This window comes from Pistacia vera, unplaced genomic scaffold (assembly GCF_008641045.1).
Source record: "Pistacia vera cultivar Batoury unplaced genomic scaffold, PisVer_v2 Contig544, whole genome shotgun sequence".
Lineage (NCBI taxonomy): Eukaryota > Viridiplantae > Streptophyta > Magnoliopsida > Sapindales > Anacardiaceae > Pistacia > Pistacia vera.
The window spans coordinates 44,329-69,486 of record NW_022196384.1 but is presented as its reverse complement, the minus strand read 5'-3'; the positions used below and the strand labels follow the sequence as shown (position 1 = coordinate 69,486).

The following is a 25,158-nucleotide window of genomic DNA, read 5'->3' as shown; positions in this document are numbered from 1 at the left end:
TCGGACCAATTTCGGTACATATTTCTAGTTTGGTTCGGTTCGGTTTTTTTTTTTTTTTTTTTTTTTCAGCCCTAAATTCATTCAATTATTTGCACATTGCTTTTGCTTGTTTATATTTAGAAATTAGAATTTAAAGAAACATCCAGGCAATTTCATTCCTCGACAGCATATTAACTTTGAATATTGTGGGTCAAGTCTATTTTTGTAGGCAATCAAAGAAATAGACCTTAGAAGTCGATGATGAAATTCGATAAATATTCACTACAACTTTCACTCGAAACTGGCAGCAATTTCTGGATTCTCCATCTTGAAATCCTTGCACTTTCATTTCATATAAACATATAGCTGAAAATTTAGTCCACTCCTACTCAAAGAAAAAATTGTGAAGCATGGTTGATGCAGTTGTGTCATATGTGGTACATAAGCTTGGAGATTATATCATCCAAGAAGCAGTGTTTTTACGAGATGTGAGAGATGAAGTGCAGTTGCTAAAGAATGAGCTTGAATGGATGCAATGTTTCATCAAGGATGCCGAAGAAAAACAAGTTGAAGATGCTATGATTCGCAAGTGGGTTTCTGATATCAGAGACATTGCTTATGATACTGAGGATGTCTTGGATAATTTCATGCTCAAAATCGATCACGGAAAGACTCCGAGTCGAGATCGACCGGCTCTCTTTGCTTTGATCAGGAAGTATTCATGTCTATTTGATATAGGCAAGATGAAAGATCTGTATGGCATAGGCAAGGAGATTGAATCAGTTCAGAAAAGGATCATCGATCTATCTCGTAAACGGGAATTGTATCGCCTTGAGGATATTGGTAATAGGAGGGAAGGAAAGAGCAATAATCTTGAGAGGTTGATAGATTTAAGAAGAGCCACTTCCTTTGTAGTTGATGAGAACATCGTTGGCTTTGAGGATGATGCTAAAATGTTGTTGGGTAAACTTCTTGAGGGTGAGCCACGGCGTTTTGTGGTTTCCATCTTTGGCATGGGAGGTCTGGGCAAAACCACTCTGGCTAAAAAACTTTACCACAACATTGATGTCTTGAATAAATTCAACCTACGAGCTTGGGTGTATGTCTCTCAAGATTACCAAACTCAAGATCTTCTTCGACGAATTATAAAGTCTTTTGAGATCAAAATTAACGGAGTGGAGTTAGAGAAGATGAGCGAAGAGGATTTGGAGAGGTATCTGTATAAATCTTTACAAGGACGCTCATATTTGGCGGTGATTGATGATGTATGGCAGAAAGAAGCATGGGAGAGTTTGAAAAGAGCCTTTCCGGATGGCAACAATGGAAGCAGAGTTATAATCACTACTCGCATCAAAGAAGTAGCTGAGCGTTCGGATGAGAGAATTCATGTTCATAAACTTCGTTTTCTTAGGCCTGATGAGTCTTGGAACTTATTCTGTGAGAAATCTTTTCGAAAATCGAATGCAAACGAAGAATTAGAAAAGCTGGGAAGAGAAATGGTTGAAAAATGCGGCGGTCTGCCACTTGCCATAATTGTATTAGGCGGGCTGTTGTCTACAAAGAAACCACAAGAGTGGCGCTCGGTTCGTGATCACATTTGGCAGCATTTAAGGAATGATTCAATCCACATACCTTCCTTATTAACTTTAAGCTTCAATGATTTGCCTTATCAATTGAAGCTCTGCTTTCTCTATCTTGGGGTTTTCCCTGAGGATTTTGAGTTCTTTATAGAGAAAGCAATCCGATTACTGGTAGCAGAAGGTTTCATAAGAGAAGATGATGATCGTGTAATGGAAGAGGTGGCAAAAAACAACCTCGATGAGTTGATCAATAGAAGCTTGATTCAAATTGAAAACATATGTCGAGGGAGGGTTGAAACATGCCGAATCCATGATCTTTTGCGGGATCTGGCAATTCAAAAGGCAAAAGAGCTGAATTTCTTTCACATTTACGACGGAATTCACCATCCAACTTGCTCTCCAACTCCAACATCATCAGCTCGCCGACTAGTTTTTTATTCTGAAACAAGTTCCTCGTTCCAACATTGTAATTCTCTCTCACGTTCCCTCTTGTTGTACGATCGAGATCAGGACTCTTTCAGGCAAACATCAACCGCTATTTTCACAAGACTCAGGTTGCTTAGAGTTCTTCATGTCGAGAATTATGGAGGCTACATTAATTGCCATAGGTTACCCAAAGAGATTGGGCAGTTGGTCCACTTAAAATATTTAACGGTAAGGATTTCATTCATCAGAAATCTTCCACCATCGATAGTCAACTTACGAAAACTGCAAACTCTGGACTTATACTCTCGCAGATGGCTCCTCAAGCTTCCCATTGGAATTGGCAAATTGCAGGAGTTGAGGCATTTAATCGGAACATTTGAAGGGCCTTTGCCGATAGACAATTTGACAAACCTTCAGACTCTGAAGTTCGTAAGCTATGAAAGTTGGAGTAAAGTTCATCCTGATAAGCTGGTTAATCTTCGCGAGCTGCACATCAATCATTTCCACACACAAGAACAAGAACAAGAACCATTCATATTCGACTCTATTGCCAAGCTGAAAAACATTAGAATTTTATCGGTAGAACTGTCCGGCGTTCATTCTTTTAGTTCACTGCAACCACTTTCTCACTGTCCACGGCTCCAGGATTTGACATTGGGTGGGAAGATAGAGGAACTACCAGCAGACATGCACACAATGTTGCCGAATCTCGAATGCTTATCGTTAAGTAATTCGAATCTTCAGGATGATCCGATGCCAAAGTTAGAGAAGTTACCGAACCTAGTAAGTCTGGAATTGCGGTTTCATTCTTACCATGGAAAGAAAATGATATGCAGGGAAAAGGGTTTTTCTCAGCTTGAAAGTTTAGAAATTCTTGACCTGTACGAGTGGGAGGAATGGCAAGTTGAGAAAGGAGCTATGCCTATGCTTAAAAATCTGGAGATCAACCCAAAGAACTCCGAGCTGAGAATTCCAGAAAGATTGATATCAATCCCTGCCCCTACCAGGAGATATTCGACTGCACGCACTCGTTTCTAATTAAAAATTTAGTAACTGGAATGCTTTGTCTTAGTGTGTTTTTCCATTTGAACTATACTATACATTAACTTAGAAGTATTGATTGTATATTTATAGATTCTCTTGTGCGCACGCTTTGATTTTCAACCATTTTTCAATATTACTGCTACAAAATTAAATTTAAGGAAAAAAAAAAAAAGTAATGTATAATAATATTAAATTACTTTGATCAATTACTGTCATCTTGATTGTATGCAATTGGGATTCAGTTTTACAAATTATGTAAACATTTATAAATGTTGAATAATTGTTAAGTTAAATGTGGCCAAATGTAACATAGGGGGTATTTGTCTAAGCTTATAAGAGATCTATGGGATCTTCAAGTCTCTAAGCATTGGCATTGCATCTTGATCTACATGCCACTTCTCCAATTCATAGAAATCAAACTGTAGAATTTCAAGTGGAGGGACATCATCTGCTTGCCACTCCTCAAATTCATAGAAATCAAATTGTAGAATTTCAAGTAATTTTACTCTTTCTAAAACTTCACGAAGAGGAACAATTTGCTTATTTTTATTATTAAAATATTATTTGCTTATTTCTTATCCTTTCTGGTATAGCCAGGGAAAGGAACTCAACAGAAGCAGATATCAACGATTTCCCTATAGGTCTGTCTAATCAGGTTAGAACAAAATTCCAAAATTAGTGTGAAGTGGACTAAAGTCTTTCACCAATTTAAGAGTTACATTTTATATAAACTAGCTGTAAGACCATGGTGGTATATAATAGAGACGAACTCTCCATAAAATAAGGGTGATGAGATAGAAGAGATCAAGATACAGAGTAATTATTAATTAATGTCTGAATCAGATGCTAATGGTCACATAAATAAAGATCTAAATCAGTTAACTACAAGAGATCAGCCAAGTTCAGTAAAGACTACCCATTGTATCAGTACTACAGAGTAGCATTCTAATAACTATAAGACCACAATAAAGGTGGAAAAGAAACTGGAAAGAAGCTGTAAAGGGAAATGCACTACAGTTTTACTGAAAAAATAAACCTAATATAAGATTCAAATGCAAAAGAAGATTGGTCTAGCTAACTTCATATAATTGAAATGAGCTTTGCTATCTAAAGTTTTAAAAATTTTCACAGAAGTTCAAAGTCATAGATCGTCATAATTTATCTATCATATTCCATCAATAAGAACCTCTACGTTCCATCTGCAGATTTCGTGTCCTCTCCAGTTCATATCTACGTTTCCATTCTGCAGCCTTAGCTTGAGCAGCAGCCTCTCCTTCAACAACTCGTCTTAATGCCTTTGCAACAGCTAAAATTGTGTTGAAAATGAAATAAGCATCAAATTTCAAATTGAGATTACAGGAAGGCATATACTTCCATTAAGATAGAAATATATTCAAGAATAAGTAATGAAAATACTTCTCAAGGCCTCAGAAAACTCTATAAGATGTTCATCTGTTCCCTGAACAGGAGTCTGTTGAAGAAGTTCCTGCACTGCCTTCTCTGACTGAATGAGAGGAAGTGAATCAACAAAACCATTCTCTGGCTGTGAGCACGAAACACTTGCATCCCCATTTCCATAGGAAGCCTATCAGACAAGACACAAATACTTGACACAAAAAACAAGCATCTATGCATCAATTCTTTTCTTATATATTCACATAAGAACCACTGATACTTCTAACAATTCCACATATAAAGCTAAAAACAGACCTCCACCTTCAATCAAGTAATTAACCAAATCATTACTACAATTAGCTTATTCTGCAAACTAATAACTACACTAAAATAGAATTAAAACTAAAATACACACTTCAATTCCAAAAAGGGGAAAAAAAAAAAAAAAAACAATTTTTTTGTTTAATTTTGACATGAGAAATACTGATATTTTTAACAATTCCAGTTATAATTCAATAATTTTCAGTAATTTTATAAATAAACCAAAATTACTGAAATTAGCTTACTCAATATATTAAAAACTACTCCAAAATTAAAACAAAATTGGGCACAAAAAAGAATCCAAAAAAAAAAAAAAAAGCCTGCGGAATTCACAGACATGGAGGCAATTAGAGTCAAATAAATATGGAAAAAATACAAAAAATTAAACAAAATTCAGCGAAATCAGAGACTTACGGTGGAGTCGAGCTTGCTCGGAGACATGACTCAAGTGGTTGGAGATGAAGCAACAGAGGCGAAGAGAGAGAGATGGAGATCTCTGGCTAGAGTCTTCTTCTTCTTCTTCTTCAAGACTTGCTTAGATCTGGCACACAACAACGTGAAATCTCATTTTATATATTTGATTTTGATGGAGGAGTGAAATTGAAAAGATTATTAGTTGTTCGTTGATTTTGATGGAGGAGTGAAATTGAAAAGATTATTAGTTGTTCGTTAGTTGGGGGCGAGGGGGAGGGGAAGGGGCGAGATTGTAATTTTCTAGAGTTTTTTTTTCTTCTTTATTTTCTTTTAAGATTAGGTAAGCAAGGCAAGTCAAAGAAAGAAAGAGAGATTTAGGTGTGGAGCCCTAACACTCTTTCTTACAGTCAAGTTTATATGTTGGGTCATGCCTGTTATTGGAGGTAGTTGTCGGTTTTAACTCTTCACTCATCTGCTAGTCAAGTACTCGACTCAACTGAATCTGAGCTCTGATATCATGATAGAATTTGAGGTGGACTTAACTCCTCACCCAATAAAACATTGTTGAATAGGAGGATTACTCCCTCTTATAAACTAGTAGGCTTGAACGTGTCTGATCGATGTGGGACTCTAACACTCCTCCTCATAGTCAAGCCCACATGGTCCACCTGCCTATGAATGGAGGTAGTTTGCAGCCCACCGCTAATCAATCACTCAACTCAAATGGGGTTGGCTCTAATACCACTTGTTGGTTTTTGGGCGTAACTCCTCACCCAATTAGAAAGTAATGTTTGTCCCTTTTAGTAATCTTCTCCATCACCCTCTTTTGTTCTATCATTTTATGAAAATTAAATTGCTTAGGCTTGTTTATGTAAATTTTGACTTGATTATTTGATACCAGTTAATTCTTTACTAGCATATATTCTGCATTTAGTTTTGATTCCATCACAGCCACCATCCACCATCAATGTCAATATGCCAAACAAAATATATCACAAAATTAACTCATCAATAATCCCATTTTGCAGAAACAAATAAAATAAATTTTATGGCACAATAAATTATAATTTCGATTAGAGGGACAAGAACGAGATTAATGTATAAGAAGTAGAGGCATCAATTCAGATTTTGATTTAGTAATAAACTTAAGAGTAAACGACTTTTTCCCATTCAAATAATGGTCTAATGACACTTTTCACCCACGGACTTTTAAAATATTATTTTACTACTCAAATGTTATATTCTATTAATAATTTTCATTAAATACTATCTCTCTCTCTCTCTATATATATATATAAGATAGAGTATATTACTTATTATGAGAGAAGAATTATAGTATCTTTTAAGTTAAAAATTTATTAATTAATACGATAATGACTTGGTATCAATTAGGGTGATTCAATTTGAAGTTACACGATGAAGTATAGCATAAAACAAAAGAGAAAAAAATTGTCCAAGAGAAATATAAAATTTCACTTGGATGATTAGCAACAATCATCTGTAACTAATTTCTAGATCAATTTGAGATCAAGATTTATACAGCGAATAGCAGAAATCTCTATTTGGCTTTGAATAATTTCCACTAGTTTTTTTTTCTTTTTTTTTTAGTTATAATGAGAGGGCCAAGGCAGCATATTATTTTCTGTCGACCCTTCTTAATTTTCTTCAAAATTCTGATTGAAGGATTAATGTACAAACTCCAGAATTGCATAATATGCAATCAAAATTGGAAGTGATGCTATCATGCCAAAGATCACCCTGCAAAAAAAGTATATAAAAGATAAAATTTCCATATCTCAAAAGGTTGCATTAATTTTATGCTATAGAATATTGAAAAAAATTACATATGAATATATTTTAAAAATCATCGTAAATTTAATTATAACAAACATATTACGTCATTCATATAAATAATTCGATCATACATACTATTATTTTTTAATAATATAAATAAATCTATTGTGATCATAAGATGTTAAGATTTACTAGCTAGACGAGTATACAACTGATAAGCCGCATTAAATCAGCAAAAAATTCTTAAAATTATACAAGAAATATATATTGATTTTGTTATATCTCTTATTTAATCCTGTATATTTATAAGTAGGTCAAATCTCAAGGGAAATAAATAAAAAAAGTTTTTGTTTGATGAAAATGTTTCGATAATTAAATAAATAAATAAAGCATTAACTTACGCAGTGCTAAGCACATCTGCATGGAGTCCATATTCATTAGCATAGATGAAGGATGTAATGGATTGTGGCAGTGCAGCCTGCAACAACATAAATATTAATTAATTAACATATATATATATAATTAATAATCGACCACATATATTTTTAATTAATTAAACAATTGCATGTGCCAACGTAATGTCCATTGTGTTGTCTCTAATTAAGTCTTAAAGCAAATTCATTAAGTATTAAAATAAGTGACATAAGATCCCACAAATCTGTTTTTAGGCTTGATATATTCTATTGTTTTCTTAATTTTCTTTTTCAATTAAATGCCTTAATTTCGTGGAGTAGATCATGGTATGCTGGAAAAACTTATAGAACGTAATAGTTATAAATTAAACGTCAAGTTTATAATATATATAAAATATAAAATTTATAAACAAACTGTTTCACTTATACATTTTATTAGATAGGTATAAATAATATATATAATATGTGATCTACAACCATTTGTTTTTATTTTCAAGTTTATGGCTTTTAAATAGAAAATATTAGAAGTGTCAAATAAGTCAAATTGGTTCATATAATATATGGTTGAATATTACATGTGAAATAATAATTTTTATTGAAGTAGCACAACATTAGTACAGTATATGTACAAAATATACATGTAAATTAATGTTTCTGTTGACTCATTTGACATCTTTAGGTATGATGATTTTAAAAAGGGTCATATTACGATATTAATTCAATGATATATTTATATATACTAGATTAAAATATTATATTTAAAAAATAAATAAAAGAATAGTTTTAGAATCGATAGCTTTTACTAATACCTGTATTGTAGTTATTTTCTTATGGTATAATAATAATTTATATAAAATAAATTACCTGAATAATAGCAACACGTAAAACATCACCATGCAAACCCATAGCAATAGCACCAATAGCCATGGCTGCTGGTCCAGCTATGAACCTTAAAACCATTCCAAACATAGTCAAGCTAGGCCCGCAAACTATCAACTTTTCTTGCAAAGCCATGAAGATCCCTGCAAATATATATGTATCCAAAATATTCCCATTAATATTTAATATTTTCCATAACAAAAGAAAATAAAATTTAAGACTTTCAGGGTTATTGTTGAAGTGTAAAATAGGAAATAAGATTATTCTTATTGTAAAATAGGAAATAGAATTATTCTTATTGTAAAATAGAAAATAAGATTATTCTTATTAAAGATTATCTTCTATATTAGTTTAGTATATATTTTTCTTTTAATATTTGAGTTTAGGAGACAAGTCAAGAATCTCACCCATACTAAACATGGCAGTGCCTGTTGCAGCTCTAGACATGATAAGAATAGATCCTTCCATGATGCTTGGCATCTCAAAGTGCCACCTAAAAAGAGTTAACATAAATCAGATGTTCCGATTTAGAGAAAAACACGTCTTCTGTACTGACCTGAGAATTTACAGTCACATCAGAAAAGTTTTAACAAAAAACCAAATATTAATTTGCTCACCTGTTGGCTACAAAAGCCCAAGCAATGCCAACAATACAGGCATAGGAATTAGGATTCATGGCTAGTTTCAGCCACACAACCTTCATTAAGAACCAAAAAGATGGTCTGCTACTTGTCTCATCACTCGAACTTCCCTCCACATCTTTCTCAGCATCTTCGACGCTTGAATTTGAAGCAGTGAAAGTTCCTGTGTATGTCCTCCGAAACTCCAAAACAAACAGCAAAAATGTCAGCCAAATGATGGCTTGAATAACCGAGGCTTGCACCACAAGATCGACAGCCATTTGGCCATACATAGCCTTCAGCAAAGGCACCCCGACGACGAGAGCATTCGTCAAAGTGCACAAAGAGAAGCTCGTGATGGACCAGCAATAGCTCCCTTTGCTGCTACACTTTGCCCAGAAGGCGAGCACCACGACGATTATAAGCTTCGAGATTGCGTCTGCTCCGATGAAGAGATAATTCATTTGGAATGGATCGATGTGAGCTGTGAACTCGACAGTGAACAAGGGCATCGTGAAGAAACTAACCAAACGGTTTATGGCGTCGCACTGCTCACGTGTGAAGATGTGCCACCACTTCACTGAGCCATACCCTAAAATTAATGCAACATAGAGGGGAGCCATGGCTACCACCACTTTGTATATATCTTCCCATCCTATCATTTTGAAAAACTTTGCAAATACACCCCCTTGAAATTAATTAACAATGAAAGGGTTGGCTTTATTTGTCTAAGTTTTTGTACAATTGTATAGTGCTTGACAAAATATGAACTATAGAGTATGCATATTTATATATGCAACCAGGGGTGAAGCTGTGTTCAAGCCCTAGGTATAATGATAATGAAATTCTTTTGATAATCAAATAATTTTCAAGCTATAAATGATATCCCGCATAATGATAATGGAACAAAGCTTATAGAAAAGAAATTCATGCGCGCGCAATGAACCACTACATATGTACCAATTGATTTATATTTTACAAGAATTAGGGTAAAATTTATTTATTTAATTCTTAATTGGGTTAAAAGGAAGTTTCTTATATTATAAATCAAGAGAGATTGCTTAAAAATTGATCAAAAAATCATAAAGAAAAATTTAAAAATAAAATAATAGTTAGAAAGTCAAAGGTATTCACTAAGGAGGCGTTTGCATCATATAATGTTTTATTATATGGGTATATTAAATTAATAGAAAGAAAGATCACCTTGAAGATTATTGAGAATTTTTAGAAAATTTGTTTGATTGGTTAAAATAAATTGGTGAATAATATGTTTGGTTTGGAGGATAAATAGGTGGGTATGTTATATAGATTACTAAATTGCCCCCCTTTTTAAATATTAATATAATAGTATTTTTTATTATTATTTTTTGAATTATTTTTTTAACCCCCTATATTTGAAATTTTGCTAAAACACCCAAACTATATAAAACTTTAATTTATAGCAAAATTACCCCCACTCACCCCAAGCCACTGCCGGTAGCCAGCACCACCATCGACTGCCGTCGATAGTAGACAGAATGACGCACCTCTAACTATATATGGCAGGTTGTGCGACGAAAAAGCCGAAAATGACCATGAATCACAAATCCATGGCTGGAAAACGACTAAATCTATGGCCATTTCACGGCCAAAGATGTGGTCGTGAAACGGTCACAAATCTAGCCATGCCATTTGAGGGTGGTTGTGCACCATTACGGCGACTGACGTCGGTGGTAAGTCACAACCGGTGGTGGTCTTGGGTGGTTGGAGGTATCTTTTTAACTTTTGAACTTTTTAGTAGCTGGGATGTTTTGGCTAATTTCTCAAATATAGGGGGGCTGAGTAATTGTTATTTGGTAGACATTTGAGGGCAATTGTGTCCAAAATAGTTTTTAATTAAGGGCAAAATGGGTAAAAAAAATCATATTACCCCGGTAATGTTTTAATAGCATTCCCTAACAAGGTAATAAGATTATCCCCCACATTATCAATAGTAAACACTATTTGCAATAAAAGATTCTCGTAATATTTTATTACTTGCAAACTAAACACAAGAATCTTGCAAAATAAACGAAGATTATTCCTGTTATTTATTTACCCCCGATCCAAACGACCCCTAATTGATATTAGAATATGCTTCTCCTTATATCATTATATAATAAATAAATAATAGGGTGAAGCAGGACATTCTACAAATTGAAGCAATCAATTTTATATCCCAAAATATATACTTTTTTTTGGTTAGTCTAAGGATGATATTGAGTTGTTTCTTAATAAATAAAAGAAAAAAGAAAAATATATATGTGTTTTATTAAATTGCAATACACATGGGAATATTTTATAAAAACATTTAATTACAGAAATAATCATTAAAATCTTTTAGCAATTACTTGAACATTAATATTGTGTCCTCACATGTCTCTTATTATTATTCACAAATCAACCACCACAGATAACTCATTTCTCAATTTATCAACTCACTCCATCAATCACCAGTATCCCAATCTTGAGTCAATTTGCTCCCTTCATGTTGGAGTCAATTTGCTCCCTCCATTGAGTTTAAGAGATCATACCACATTGGGATCACCTATTATATTTGTAATTTACCTTAGAATATTAGACTTGTAAAGTATTCAATGGATCTCGAAGATTAGTTGAGGTACGCCCAAACTGGCTCGAACATTCCAATCATTAAAAAAAAAAAAATGTTGGAGTCTTATCACTTTAAGCTTTTAGGTTAAACCACGAGTTGTGGTCTAATTAGTAACTGAATTCTTAGTGGGCGAACTTTACATGTAATGTCAAGGTTCAAATCTCACTGAAAGCAGTTCGTGACCAGGGGCATTTACCCGAGTCCCGATTGAGAATTAGTATAAAGTCAATCAACCCATCATTCTAATTACAATCTCAAGTTGGTCTCGCACCGGAACAATTAGACCTTAAAAATTGGATTTATGATCCAATCTCTCTTTGGATTTATTATAACTTAAAAATCAGATTCATGTATCACATAAGAGATCAATTTAAACAATAAAAATTAATATTCTTAGTCTTTTGTGTCAAATGGGTTACTCAACAAATCTATTTCAACTAACTATTATGAAAGGGACATGAATGTAATATATATAAACCATCTTTTTCATTGATGCTTCTAGTTTTGGTTTTTTTTTTTTTTATCTACAATTTTCAAGCTATAAATGATACCCCGCAAAATGATAATGGAACAAAGCTTATAAAAAAGAAAGTCATGTCTAATTTTTGTGCACGATGTAGACTTGCTTTACTTATTTAACACCACATATCATACATTTATTTTATTATTTATCCAATGGTCATTAATAGGTTCAATAACCTTAGGAGTTTCTTTTTTATAATTAATGATTGAAATCACATATAAATTATGTCCTTTCCAACATATATTAAATGGGTAATGTTATATGAAATCCCAACTCAAAATTCCTAAATCCAAAGCTAAAACATTAAAGTCATAATTTGTGTGAAATATATGGGATTATTCATCCTGCCCCATTTATAATATACAAAAGTCCTCAAAATTACCTTCACCTAGCAGGTAATCGAATGTGGGAATGTGAGTTAAAGTCATGCACAACCCTCTGGTTCACCTTTACTGTTGGGCTATCCATGGGTGAGTTACTTTTTTTTTTTTTTTTTTCCGTCTAAATTGGCGATTATGGTTTTGTAGACGTAAAAATCTACTTGTACGGAAGGAGAGTCTGATCCCGTGAGGTTGATGCCACTAGCGATCCGCTGCAACTGCACAAGTAGAGAAACAAACGTTAAGCGACGGAAAACACCAGGGTGATGTTTGTCGTAGGCACTCTGACGCTCAAGTCAGCAAGGCTGAAAGAGGCTAATTTAGTGAGGGTTAGGGGGTAGAGAGGTTACTAGAAGTCTAATCGAGGACTGTGACTAAGGCGTTGATGTGAAGTTCTCAAGTAGGAACTCCGGGTGTGAAGGTGTAATGTAATATACCTTGTGAGAGGGCTGACCTCTGTTTATATGTGACTGTCTGGTCTCCCAATCCTTGTGGATTTGTGAGTTCTCGTAGCAATCCCTTTCCTCAAGGGATACGCCCTTTGATCCCTTTATCCTGGCGTGAGAGGGAATCCTAGTGCGACTTTGACACGGACCCTAGAGGAATTAGGGTGGTGGCGAGCTGTCTTACTAGCGTTCGAACAGGAAAGTGATCTCGAAAAGGAAAATGATCTTGAATAGGAAAGTGATATGTGAATGTCCGTGGGCTTTGAACTCACTCATAAGTTCAAGAAGTAAACTGAGATTAGGAGGTTTGGGCTCGGATGGTTTGGGCCAACGATATCTCGTACCAGATGGGCCAAATCCAGATTGGACCTCGTCCGGATTGGGCCTGGTCTCTTTCTCATTTGGTCTCGTTTTTCTATTTGGGCTAAGGATGACTTTTGGCTTTAACATGTTTGAAAAGGTCTCTGATCAAAACAACAATATAACCATTTTGTCTTTCCTTTTAACTAGCTTTTGATTATCTTGTTCTTCTTCACAACAAAAATTACTAATAGATTTATATTTTAAGTGAGAAAGTTGTATTTTAAAAGTAGTGGAAAAGGGCCATTAAGATACTTTTTAGGTGGGGAGAAGTCGTTTACTCGATTTTTATTTAGCATATTCCCCTGGTCCCCTCTAGTCAATGTACAGATTTTCTTGTGGCCGCATTAAATATTGTCTTTATGCACAGGACTTTAAACCACAACCTTTATACTGTATGTTTTTGTCCTTTTAGTTTTATATATAGTTCTATTTTTCTTGTTGTCGGTGTTGCCAAATTTTTTTTTTTGGAAATGTTGTCCTTTCTTATCCAAATTTAATATTTAATGTTACCCACTTCAAACTTCAAATGCAAACAAATTCCAAGTACAAATCATAAATAACGTAGTAAATAAATAAACCAGCCAATAATTTGACACCTTTAGGTATGATGATTTTAAAAGGTCATATTACGATATTAATTCAGATATATTTATAATACGATTAAAATTTATATTTAAAAATAAATAAAAGAATAGTTTTAGAATCGATAGCTTTTACTAAACCTGTATTGTAGTTATTTTCTTATGGTATAATAATAATTTATATAAAATAAATTACCTGAATAATAGCAACACGTAAAACATCACCATGCAAACCCATAGCAATAGCACCAATCATGGCTGCTGGTCCCGCTATGAACCTTAAAACCATTCCAAATACAGTCAAGCTAGGCCCGCAAACTATCAACTTTTCTTGCAAAGCCATGAAGATCCCTGCAAATATATTGTATCCAAAATATTCCCATTAATATTTAATATTTTCCATAACAAAAGAAAATAAAATTTAAGACTTTCAGGGTTATTGTTGAAGTGAAAATAGGAAATAAGATTATTCTCATTGTAAAATAAGAAATAGATATTATCATTGCAAAATAGGAAATAAGATTATTCTTATTAACGAATCTTCTATATAGGGAGGATAATTTTCTTTTAATATTGAGTTTAGGAGACAAGTCAAGAATCTACCCATACAAACATGGCAGTGCCTGTTGCAGCTCTAGACATGATAAGAATAGATCCTTCCATGATGCTTGGCATTCAAAGTGCCACCTAAAAGAGTTACATAAATCAGATGTTCCGATTTGAGAAAAACACGTCTTCGTACTGACCTGAGAATTACAGTCACATCAGAAAAGTTTCAACAAAAAACCAAATATTAATTTCTCACCTGTTGGCTACAAAAGCCCAAGCAATGCCAACAATACAGGCATAGGAATTAGGATTCATGGCTAGTTTCAGCCACACAACCTTCATAAGAACCAAAAAGATGGCCAGCTACTTGTTCATCACTTGAACTTCCCTCCACATCTCCTCAGCATCCTCGACTCTGAATTGAAGCAGTGAAAGTTCCTGTGTATGTCCTCCGAAACTCCAAAACAAACAGCAAAAATGTCAGCCAAATGATGGCTTGAATAACCGAGCTGCACCACAAGATCGACAGCCATTTGGCAACATAGCCTTCAGCAAAGGCACCCCCGACGACGAGGAATTCGTCAAAGTGCACAAAGAGAGCTCGTGATGGACCAGCAATAGCTCCCTTGCTGCTACACTTGCCCAGAAGGCGAGCACCACGACGATTATAAGCTTCGAGATTGCGTCTGCTCCGATGAAGAGATAATTCATTTGGAATGGACGATGTGAGCGTGAACTCGACAGTGAACAAGGGCATCGTGAAGAAACTAACCAAACGGTTTATGGCGTCGCACTGCTCACGGTGAAGATGTGCCACCACTTCACTGAGCCATACCCTAAAATTAATGCAACATAGAGGGGAGCCATGGCTACCACCACTTGTATATATCTTCCCATCCTACATTTTGAAAAACTTTGCAAATACACCTCCTTGAAATTAATAACAATGAAAGTGTTTGCTTGATTTGTCTAAGTTTTTGTACAAGTATAGTGCTGACAAAATATGAATTAGAGAGATGCATATTATATATGCAACCAGGGGTGACTGTGTTCAAGCCCTAGGTATAATGATAATGAATTCTTTTGAATCAATAATTTTCAAGCTATAAGATATCCCGCCTAATGATAAGGAACAAAGCTTATAGAAAAGAAATTCATGCGCGCGCAATGAACCACTACATATGCACCAATTGATTTATATTTTACAAGAATTAGGGTAAAATTTATTTATTTAATTCTAATTGGGTTAAAAGGAGTTCTTATATTAAAAATCAAGAGAGATTGCTTAAAAATTGATCAAAAAATATAAAGAAAAATTTAAAAATAAAATAATAGTTAGAAAGTCAAAGGTATTCACTGAGGAGACGTTTGCATCAATAATGCTTATTATATGGGTGTATTAAATTAATAGAAAGAAAGATCACTGAAAATTATTGAGAATGTTTAGAAAATGTTTGATTGTTAGAAAAAAATTGGTGAATAATATTTTGGTTTGGAGGATAAATAGGTGGGTATGTTATATAGATTACTAAATTGCCTCCTTTTTAAATATTAATATAATAAGATTTTTTATTATTTTTTTGAATTTTTCTTTTAACCCCCTAATTGAAATTTTGCTAAAACACCCACTATATAAAACTTTAATTTGTAGCAAAATAACCCACCACCCAAGCCACTATCGTAGCCAGCACCACCATCGCCGTCGCGATAGTCGACAGAATGGCGCACGTCTACTATATATGGCTGGTCGTGTGTCGGAAAAAGCGAAAATAGCCATGAATCACAAATCCATGGCTGGAAAACGACCAAATCTATGGCCATTTCACGGCCAAGATGTGGTCGTGAAACGGTCACAAATCTGGCCATGCCATTTGAGGGTGGTCGTGCACCATTATGCACTGACGTCGGTGGTTAGTCACAAACGGTGATGGTCTTGGGTGGTTGGGAGTATTTTTTTAACTTTTAACTTTTTAGTAGCTGGGATGTTTTGGCTAATTTCTCAAATATAGGGGGCTGGGTAATTGTTATTTGGTAGACTTGAGGGCAATGGTCTAAAATGTTTTTAATTAAGGGCAAAATGGATAGAAAAATCATATTACCCCGATAATGTTTTAATAGCATCCCCTACAAGGTAATAAGAGTATCCCCACATTACCATAGTAAACACTATTTACAAATAAAGATTCCTGTAATATTTTATTATGCAAAAATAAACACAAGAATCTTGCAAAATAAACGAAGATACTCTGTTATTTATTTACCCCCGATCCAAACAACCCCTAATGATATTAGAATGGTTTCCTATATCATTATATAATAAATAAAATATAGGGTGAAGCAGGACATTCTACAAATTGAAGCAATCAATTTTATATCCCAAAAATATACTTTTTTGGTTAGTCTAAGGATGAATTGAGTTGTTTCTTAATAAATAAAAGAAAAAAGAAAAAATATATTTGTTTTATTAAATTGCAATACACATGGGAATATTTTATAAAAACATTTAATACAGAAATAATCACTAAAATCGTTTTAGCAATACTTGAACATTAATATTGTGTCCTCACATGTTCTTATTATTATTCACAAATCAACCACCACAAGATACACTCAGCTTCCTCGTGAAGCAACAGAGGCGAAGAGAGAGAGATGGAGATCTCTGGCTAGAGTCTTCTTCTTCTTCTTCTTCAAGACTTGCTTAGATCTGGCACACAACAACGTGAAATCTCATTTTATATATTTGATTTTGATGGAGGAGTGAAATTGAAAAGATTATTAGTTGTTCGTTGATTTTGATGGAGGAGTGAAATTGAAAAGATTATTAGTTGTTCGTTAGTTGGGGGCGAGGGGGAGGGGAAGGGGCGAGATTGTAATTTTCTAGAGTTTTTTTTCTTCTTTATTTTCTTTTAAGATTAGGTAAGCAAGGCAAGTCAAAGAAAGAAAGAGAGATTTAGGTGGGGTCCAGTGAAACGCACCTAATCGGTGTGGAGCCCTAACACTCTTTCTTACAGTCAAGTTTATATGTTGGGTCATGCCTGTTATTGGAGGTAGTTGTCGGTTTTAACTTTTCACTCATCTGTTAGTCAAGTACTCAACTCAACTGAATCTGAGCTCTGATATCATGATAGAATTTGAGGTAAGCTTAACTCCTCACCCAATAAAACATTGTTGAATGGGAGGATTACTCCCTCTTATAAACTAGTAGGCTTGAACGTGTCTGATCGATGTAGGACTCTAACACTCCTCCTCATAGTCAAGCTCACATGGTCCACCTGCCTATGAATGGAGGTAGTTTGCAGCCCACCGCTAGTCAATCACTCAGTTCAAATGGGGTTGGCTTTAATAACATTTAGTTGGTTTTTGGGCCTAACTCCTCACCCAATTAGAAAGTCATGTTTGTCCCTTTTAGTAATCTTCTCCATCACCATCTTTTGTTCTATCATTTTATGAAAATTAAATTGCTTAGGCTTGTTTATGTAAATTTTGACTTGATTATTTGATACCAGTTAATTCTTTACTAGCATATATTCTGCATTTAGTTTTGATTCCATCACAGCCACCATCCATCATCAATGTCAATATGCCAAACAAAATATATCATAAAATTAACTCATCAATAATCCCATTTTGTAGAAACAAATAAAATAAATTTTAGGGCACAGTAAATTATAATTTCTATTAGAGGGACAAGAATGAGATTAATGTATAAGAAGTAGAGGCATCAATTCAGATTTTGATTTAGTAATAAACTTAAAGAGTAAACAGACTTTTTCCCATTCAAATAATGGTGTATATATATATAGAGTATATTACTTATTATGAGAGAAGAATTATAGTATCGTTTAAGTTAAAAATTTATTAATTAATACGATAATGACTTGGTATCAATTAGGGTGATTAAATTTGAAGTTACACGATGAAGTATAGCATAAAACAAAAGGGAAAAAAATTGTCCGAGAGAAATATAAAACTGTAACTAATTTCTAGATCAATTTGTGATCAAGATTTATACAGCGAATAGCAGAAATCTCTATTTGGCTTTGAATAATTTCCACTAGTTTTTTTTTTTTAAGAGATATACTGAGAGGGCCAAGGCAGCATATTATTTTCTGTCGACCCTTCTTAATTTTCTTCAAAATTCTGATTGAAGGATTAATGTACAAACTCCAGAATTGCATAATATGCAATCAAAATTGGAAGTGATGCTATCATGCCAAAGATTACCCTGCAAAAAAAGTGTATAAAAGATAAAATTTTCATACCTCAAAAGGTTGCATTAATTTTATGCTATAGAATATCGATAAAATTACATATGAATATATTTTAAAAATCATCGTAAATTTAATTAAAACGAACATATTATGTCATTTGTATAAATAAATCGATCTTACATACTATTATTTTTTAATAATATAAATAAATATATTGTGATCGTAAGATATTAAGATTTATTAGCTAGATGAGTATAAAATGATAAGCCGCATTAAATCAACAAAAAAAAATTAAAATTATACGAGAAATATATATGTTGATTTTGATATATCTCTTATTTAATCCTGTATATTTATAAGTAGGTCAAATCTCAAGGGAAATAAATAAAAAACGTTTTTGTTTGATGAAAATGTTTCGATAAGTAAATTAATAAATAAAGCATTAACTTACGCAGTGCTAAGCACATCTGCATGGAGTCCATATTCATTAGCATAGATGAAGGATGTAATGGATTGTGGCAGTGCAGCCTGCAACAACATAAATATATACATATAATTAATAATCGACCACATATATTTTTAATTAATTAAACAATTGCATGTGCCAACGTAATGTCCATTGTGTTGTCTCTAATTAAGTCTTAAAGCAAATTCATTAAGTATTAAAATAAGTGACATAAGATCCCACAAATATGTTTTTACAACTGTTTGTTGTTATTTTCAAGTTTATGGCTTTTAAATAGAAAATATTAGAGGTGTCAAATCAGTCAAATTGGTTCATATAATATTAAATTATATGGTTGAATATATTACATGTGAAATAATAATTTTTATTAAAGTAGCACAACATTAGCATAGTGTATGTACAAAATATACATGTAAATTAATGTTTATATTGACTCATTTGACATCTTTAGGTATGATGATTTTAAAAAGGCTCATATTACGATATTAATTCAATGATATATTTATATATACTAGATTAAAATATTATATTTAAAAAATAAATAAAAGAATAGTTTTAGAATCGATAGCTTTTACTAATACCTGTATTGTAGTTATTTTCTTATGGTATAATAATAATTTATATAAAATAAATTACCTGAATAATAGCAACGCGTAAAACATCACCATGCAAACCCATAGCAATAGCACCAATAGCCATGGCTGCTGGTCCAGCTATGAACCTTAAAACCATTCCAAATACAGTCAAGCTAGGCCCGCAAACTATCAACTTTTCTTGCAAAGCCATGAAGATCCCTGCAAATATATATGTATCCAAAATATTCCCATTAATATTTAATATTTTCCATAACAAAAGAAATTAAAATTTAAGACTTTCAGCGTTATATATAATTTTCTTTTAATATTTGAGTTTATGAGACAAATCAAGAATCTCACCCATACTAAACATGGCAGTGCCTGTTGCAGCTCTAGACATGATAAGAATAGATCCTTCCATGATGCTTGGCATCTCAAAGTGCCACCTAAAAAGAGTTACATAAATCAGATGTTCCGATTTAGAGAAAAACACGTCGTCTGTACTGACCTGAGAATTTCCAGTCACATCAGAAAAGTTTCAACAAAAAACCAAATATTAATTTGCTCACCTGTTGGCTACAAAAGCCCAAGCAATGCCAACAATACAGGCATAGGAATTAGGATTCATGGCTAGTTTCAGCCACACAACCTTCATTAAGAACCAAAAAGATGGCCAGCTACTTGTCTCATCACTTGAACTTCCCTCCACATCTTCCTCAGCATCCTCGACTCTTGAATTTGAAGCAGTGAAAGTTCCTGTGTATGTCCTCCGAAACTCCAAAACAAACAGCAAAAATGTCAGCCAAATGATGGCTTGAATAACCGAGGCTTGCACCACAAGATCGACAGCCATTTGGCCATACATAGCCTTCAGCAAAGGCACCCCGACGACGAGAGCATTCGTCAAAGTGCACAAAGAGAAGCTCGTGATGGACCAGCAATAGCTCCCTTTGCTGCTACACTTTGCCCAGAAGGCGAGCACCACGACGATTATAAGCTTCGAGATTGCGTCTGCTCCGATGAAGAGATAATTCATTTGGAATGGATCGATGTGAGCTGTGAACTCGACAGTGAACAAGGGCATCGTGAAGAAACTAACCAAACGGTTTATGGCGTCGCACTGCTCACGTGTGAAGATGTGCCACCACTTCACTGAGCCATACCCTAAAATTAATGCAACATAGAGGGGAGCCATGGCTACCACCACTTTGTATATATCTTCCCATCCTATCATTTTGAAAAACTTTGCAAATACACCTCCTTGAAATTAATTAACAATGAAAGTGTTTGCTTGATTTGTCTAAGTTTTTGTACAATTGTATAGTGCTTGACAAAATATGAACTATAGAGTATGCATATTTATATATGCAACCAGGGGTGAAGCTGTGTTCAAGCCCTAGGTATAATGATAATGAAATTCTTTTGATAATCAAATAATTTTCAAGCTATAAATGATATCCCGCATAATGATAATGGAACAAAGCTTATAGAAAAGAAATTCATGCGCGCGCAATGAACCACTACATATGCACCAATTGATTTATATTTTACAAGAATTAGGGTAAAATTTATTTATTTAATTCTTAATTGGGTTAAAAGGAAGTTTCTTATATTAAAAATCAAGAGAGATTGCTTAAAAATTGATCAAAAAATCATAAAGAAAAATTTAAAAATAAAATAATAGTTAGAAAGTCAAAGGTATTCACTGAGGAGACGTTTGCATCAATAATGCTTTATTATATGGGTGTATTAAATTAATAGAAAGAAAGATCACCCTGAAAATTATTGAGAATGTTTAGAAAATGTGTTTGATTGGTTAGAATAAATTGGTGAATAATATATTTGGTTTGGAGGATAAATAGGTGGGTATGTTATATAGATTACTAAATTGCCCTCCTTTTTAAATATTAATATAATAATATTTTTTATTATTATTTTTTGAATTTTTCCTTTTAACCCCCTATATTTGAAATTTTGCTAAAACACCCCAGCTATATAAAACTTTAATTTGTAGCAAAATCACCCCCACCCACCCCAAGCCACTATCGATAGCCAGCACCACCATCGGCCGTCGTCGATAGTCGACAGAATGGCGCACGTCTGACTATATATGGCTGGTCGTGTGTCGGAAAAATCGAAAATAGCCATGAATCACAAATCCATGGCTGGAAAACGACCAAATCTATGGCCATTTCACGGCCAAAGATGTGGTCGTGAAACGGTCACAAATCTGGCCATGCCATTTGAGGGTGGTCGTGCACCATTATGACAACTGACGTCGGTGGTTAGTCACAACCGGTGATGGTCTTGGGTGGTTGGGAGTATTTTTTTAACTTTTAAACTTTTTAGTAGCTGGGATGTTTTGGCTAATTTCTCAAATATAGGGGGTCTGGGTAATTGTTATTTGGTAGACATTTGAGGGCAATTGAGTCTAAAATGGTTTTTAATTAAGGGCAAAATGGATAGAAAAATCATATTACCCCGATAATGTTTTAATAGCATCCCCTAGCAAGGTAATAAGAGTATCCCCCACATTACCAATAGTAAACACTATTTACAATAAAAGATTCCTGTAATATTTTATTACTTGCAAACTAAACACAAGAATCTTGCAAAATAAACGAAGATTACTCATGTTATCTTATTTACCCCCGATCCAAACAACCCCTAATTGATATTAGAATGTGCTTCTCCTATATCATTATATAATAAATAAATAATAGGGTGAAGCAGGACATTCTACAAATTGAAGCAATCAATTTTATATCCCAAAATATATACTTTTTCTTGGTTAGTCTAAGGATGATATTGAGTTGTTTCTTAATAAATAAAAGAAAAAAGAAAAATATATATTTGTTTTATTAAATTGCAATACACATGGGAATATTTTATAAAAACATTTAATTACAGAAATAATCACTAAAATCGTTTAGCAATTACTTGAACATTAATATTGTGTCCTCACATGTCTCTTATTATTATTCACAAATCAACCACCACAGATAACTCATTTCTCGATTTATCAACTCACTCCATCAATCACCAATATCCCAATCTTGAGTCAATTTGCTCCCTTCATGTTGGAGTCAATTTGCTCCCTCCATTGAGTTTATGGGATCATACCACATTGGGATCACCTATCATATTTGTGGTTTACCTTAGAATATTAGATTTGTAAAGTGTTCAATGAGTCTCGAAGATTAGTTGAGATACGCTCAAAGTAGCTCGAACATTCCAATCATTAAAAAAAAAAAAATGTTGGAGTCTTATCACTTTAAGCTTTTAGGTTAAACCACGAGTTGTGGTCCAACTATTAACTGAATTCTTAGTGGGCGAACTTTACATGTAATGTCAAGGGTTCAAATCTCACTGAAAGCAGCTCGTGACCAGGGGCATTTACCCGAGCCCCGATTGAGAATTAGTATAAAGTCAATCAACCAATCATTCTAATTGCAATCTCAAGTTGGTCTCGCACCGGAACAATTAGACCTTAAAAATTGGATTTATGATCCAATCTCTCTTTGGATTTATTATAACTTAAAAATCAGATTCATGTATCACATAAGAGATCAATTTAAACAATAAAAATTAATATTCTTAGTCTTTTGTGTCAAATGGGTTACTCAACAAATCTATTTCAACTAACTATTATGAAAGGGACATGAATGTAATATATATAAACCATCTTTTTCATTGATGCTTCTAGTTTTGGTTTTTTTTTTTATCATCTACAATTTTCAAGCTATAAATGATACCCCGCAAAATGATAATGGAACAAAGCTTATAGAAAAGAAAGTCGTGCACGCGCAATGAACCACTTGACATGTCTAATTTTTGTGCACGATGTAGACTTGCTTTACTTATTTAACACCACATATCATACATTTATTTTATTATTTATCCAATGGTCATTGAAAGGTTCAATAACCTTAGAAGTTTCTTTTTTATAATTAATGATTGAAATCACATATAAATTATGTCCTTTCCAACATATATTAAATGGGTTATATTATATGAAATCCCAACTCAAAATTCCTAAATCCAAAGCTAAAACATTAAAGTCATAATTTGTGTGAAATATGTGGGATTATTCATCCTGCCCCATTTATAATATACAAAAGTCCTCTAAATTACCTTCGCCTGGTAGGTAATCGAATGTGGGATTGTGAGTTAAAGTCATACACAACCCTCTAGTTCACCTTTACCGTTAGGCTATCCATGGGTGAGTTACTTTTTTTTTTTTGGGGGGGGGAGGGGGGGGGGGGTGTTGATCAACGGCGCCAGAATCATGCCAAACTGTCTAAATTGGCGATTAGGGTTTTGTAGACGTAAAAATCTATCTGTACAGAAGGAGGGTCTGATCCCGTGAGGTTGAAGCCACTAGATCCGTTGTACCTGCACATGTAGAGAAACAAATGTGAAGCGACGGAAAACATCGGGGTAGTGTTTGTCGTAGGCACTCTGACGCTCAAGTCAGCAAGGCTGAAAGAGGCTAATTTAGTGAGGGCTAAGGGGTAGAAAGGTTACCAAAAGTCTAGTCGGGGACTGTGACTACGGCGGTGATGTAAAGTTCTCAAGTAGGAACTCCGGGTGTGAAGGTGTAATGTAATGTACCTTGTGAGAGGGTTGGCCTCTCTTTATATAGTGACTGTCTGGTCTCCCCATCCTGGTAGGATTGGGAGTTCTCGTAGCAATCCCTTTCCTTTAGGAATACGCCCTTTGATCCCCTTATCTTGGCATGAGAGGGAATCCTAGTGCGACTCTAACATGGACTCTAGAGGAATTAGGGCGGTGGTGAGCTGTCTTACCAATGTTCGAACAAGAAAGTGATCTCGAATAGGAAAGTGATTTGTGAATGTCCATGGGCTTTGAATTCGCTCATAGGTTAAGGAAGTGGACTGAGATTAGGGGGCTTAGGCTCGGATGGTTTGGGCCAACAATATCTCGTACCAGATGGGCCTAATCCGAATTGGACCACATTGGGATTAGGCCTGGTCTCTTCCTCATTCGGTCTCGTTTTTCTATTTGGCCAAGGATGATTTTTGGCCTTAACAGGTTTGAAAATGTCTCCAATCAAAACAACAATATAATCATTTTGTCCTTTCTTTCAACTAGCTTTTAACTATCTTGTCCTTCTTTACAACAAAAATTACTAATAGATTTAAATTTTAAGTGAGAAAGTTGGATTTTAAAAGTTGTGGAAAAGGGTCATTAAGATATTTTTTAGGTGGGAAAGAGTCGTTTACTCGATTTTTATTTAGCAGATTCCCCTGGTCCCCTCTAGTCAATGTACAGATTTTCTTGTGGCCGCATTAAATATCGTCTTTATGCACAGGACTTTAAACGACCCCCTTTATACTGTATGTTTTTGTCCTTTTAGTTTTATTTACAGTTCTATTTTTCTTGTTGTCGGTGTTGCCAAATTTTTTTTTTTTTTTTGGGAAATGTTGTCCTTTTCTTATCCAAATTTAATATTTAATGTTACCCACTTCAAACTTCAAATGCAAACAAATTCCAAGTACAAATCATAAATAACGTAGTAAATAAATAAACCAGCCAATAATGCA

At 34.0% G+C, this 25,158-nt stretch overlaps 4 protein-coding genes and 1 pseudogene across 6 annotated transcripts; 1 reads left to right on the top strand and 4 right to left on the bottom strand.

Moving 5' to 3' along the window:
* Window positions 1–268: 268 nt before the first annotated feature.
* LOC116107633 (putative disease resistance RPP13-like protein 3) lies at window positions 269–3,093 on the top strand. Of its 2 annotated transcripts, XM_031393925.1 has the most exons (2): window positions 269–2,213; window positions 2,297–2,490. In XM_031393925.1, the coding sequence occupies exons 1-2, from the start codon at window positions 390–392 to the stop codon at window positions 2,363–2,365; spliced, it is 1,893 nt and encodes a 630-aa protein (XP_031249785.1). In that variant the 5' UTR covers window positions 269–389; the 3' UTR covers window positions 2,366–2,490. The 2 variants fall into 2 exon arrangements, with proteins under 2 accessions (XP_031249785.1, XP_031249784.1); XM_031393924.1 differs by having other exon boundaries at window positions 269–3,093.
* A 910-nt stretch (window positions 3,094–4,003) lies between these two features.
* On the bottom strand, window positions 4,004–5,414 carry LOC116107631 (NAD(H) kinase 1-like). 2 transcript variants are annotated; one of them, XR_004124501.1, is made up of 3 exons: window positions 5,160–5,414; window positions 4,446–4,635; window positions 4,004–4,335 (listed from the first exon to the last, which is right to left on the bottom strand). XR_004124501.1 is itself a non-coding variant. In XM_031393923.1 (3 exons), exons 1-3 carry the CDS (start codon window positions 5,184–5,186, stop codon window positions 4,205–4,207), a joined length of 327 nt encoding a protein of 108 aa, XP_031249783.1. In that variant the 5' UTR covers window positions 5,187–5,414; the 3' UTR covers window positions 4,004–4,204. The 2 variants fall into 2 exon arrangements, 1 of the variants encoding a protein (XP_031249783.1); XM_031393923.1 differs by having other exon boundaries at window positions 4,446–4,614.
* A 1,335-nt stretch (window positions 5,415–6,749) lies between these two features.
* On the bottom strand, window positions 6,750–9,609 carry LOC116107630 (auxin efflux carrier component 5-like). The gene is made up of 5 exons (XM_031393922.1): window positions 8,863–9,609; window positions 8,653–8,738; window positions 8,231–8,388; window positions 7,355–7,431; window positions 6,750–6,917 (listed from the first exon to the last, which is right to left on the bottom strand). The coding sequence occupies exons 1-5, from the start codon at window positions 9,525–9,527 to the stop codon at window positions 6,845–6,847; spliced, it is 1,059 nt and encodes a 352-aa protein (XP_031249782.1). The 5' UTR covers window positions 9,528–9,609; the 3' UTR covers window positions 6,750–6,844.
* A 4,093-nt stretch (window positions 9,610–13,702) lies between these two features.
* Window positions 13,703–15,361, bottom strand: LOC116107636 (annotated as a pseudogene).
* Window positions 15,362–18,376: 3,015 nt separating this feature from the next.
* LOC116107639 (auxin efflux carrier component 5-like) lies at window positions 18,377–20,907 on the bottom strand. Its single transcript, XM_031393931.1, has 5 exons — window positions 20,161–20,907; window positions 19,952–20,037; window positions 19,653–19,810; window positions 19,002–19,078; window positions 18,377–18,564 (listed from the first exon to the last, which is right to left on the bottom strand). Exons 1-5 carry the CDS (start codon window positions 20,823–20,825, stop codon window positions 18,492–18,494), a joined length of 1,059 nt encoding a protein of 352 aa, XP_031249791.1. The 5' UTR covers window positions 20,826–20,907; the 3' UTR covers window positions 18,377–18,491.
* Window positions 20,908–25,158: the final 4,251 nt, after the last annotated feature.

Coding starts and splice junctions, on each gene's coding strand:
- LOC116107633 (XM_031393924.1), top strand. CDS start 390: ATGGTTGATGCAGTTGTGTCATATGTGGTACATAAGCTTGGAGATTAT.
- LOC116107631 (XM_031393923.1), bottom strand. CDS start 5,186: ATGTCTCCGAGCAAGCTCGACTCCACC. Junction 4,615..5,159: donor CGAGCAAGCTCGACTCCACC/GTAAGTCTCTGA, acceptor CTTGTCTGATAG/GCTTCCTATGGAAATGGGGA. Junction 4,336..4,445: donor GTTTTCTGAGGCCTTGAGAA/GTATTTTCATTA, acceptor ACACAATTTTAG/CTGTTGCAAAGGCATTAAGA.
- LOC116107630 (XM_031393922.1), bottom strand. CDS start 9,527: ATGATAGGATGGGAAGATATATACAAAGTGGTGGTAGCCATGGCTCCC. Junction 8,389..8,652: donor CACTGCCATGTTTAGTATGG/GTGAGATTCTTG, acceptor ATATATTTGCAG/GGATCTTCATGGCTTTGCAA. Junction 7,432..8,230: donor TACGTGTTGCTATTATTCAG/GTAATTTATTTT, acceptor ATGTTGTTGCAG/GCTGCACTGCCACAATCCAT.
- LOC116107639 (XM_031393931.1), bottom strand. CDS start 20,825: ATGATAGGATGGGAAGATATATACAAAGTGGTGGTAGCCATGGCTCCC. Junction 19,811..19,951: donor CACTGCCATGTTTAGTATGG/GTGAGATTCTTG, acceptor ATATATTTGCAG/GGATCTTCATGGCTTTGCAA. Junction 18,565..19,001: donor GCAGATGTGCTTAGCACTGC/GTAAGTTAATGC, acceptor CTTTTTTTGCAG/GGTAATCTTTGGCATGATAG.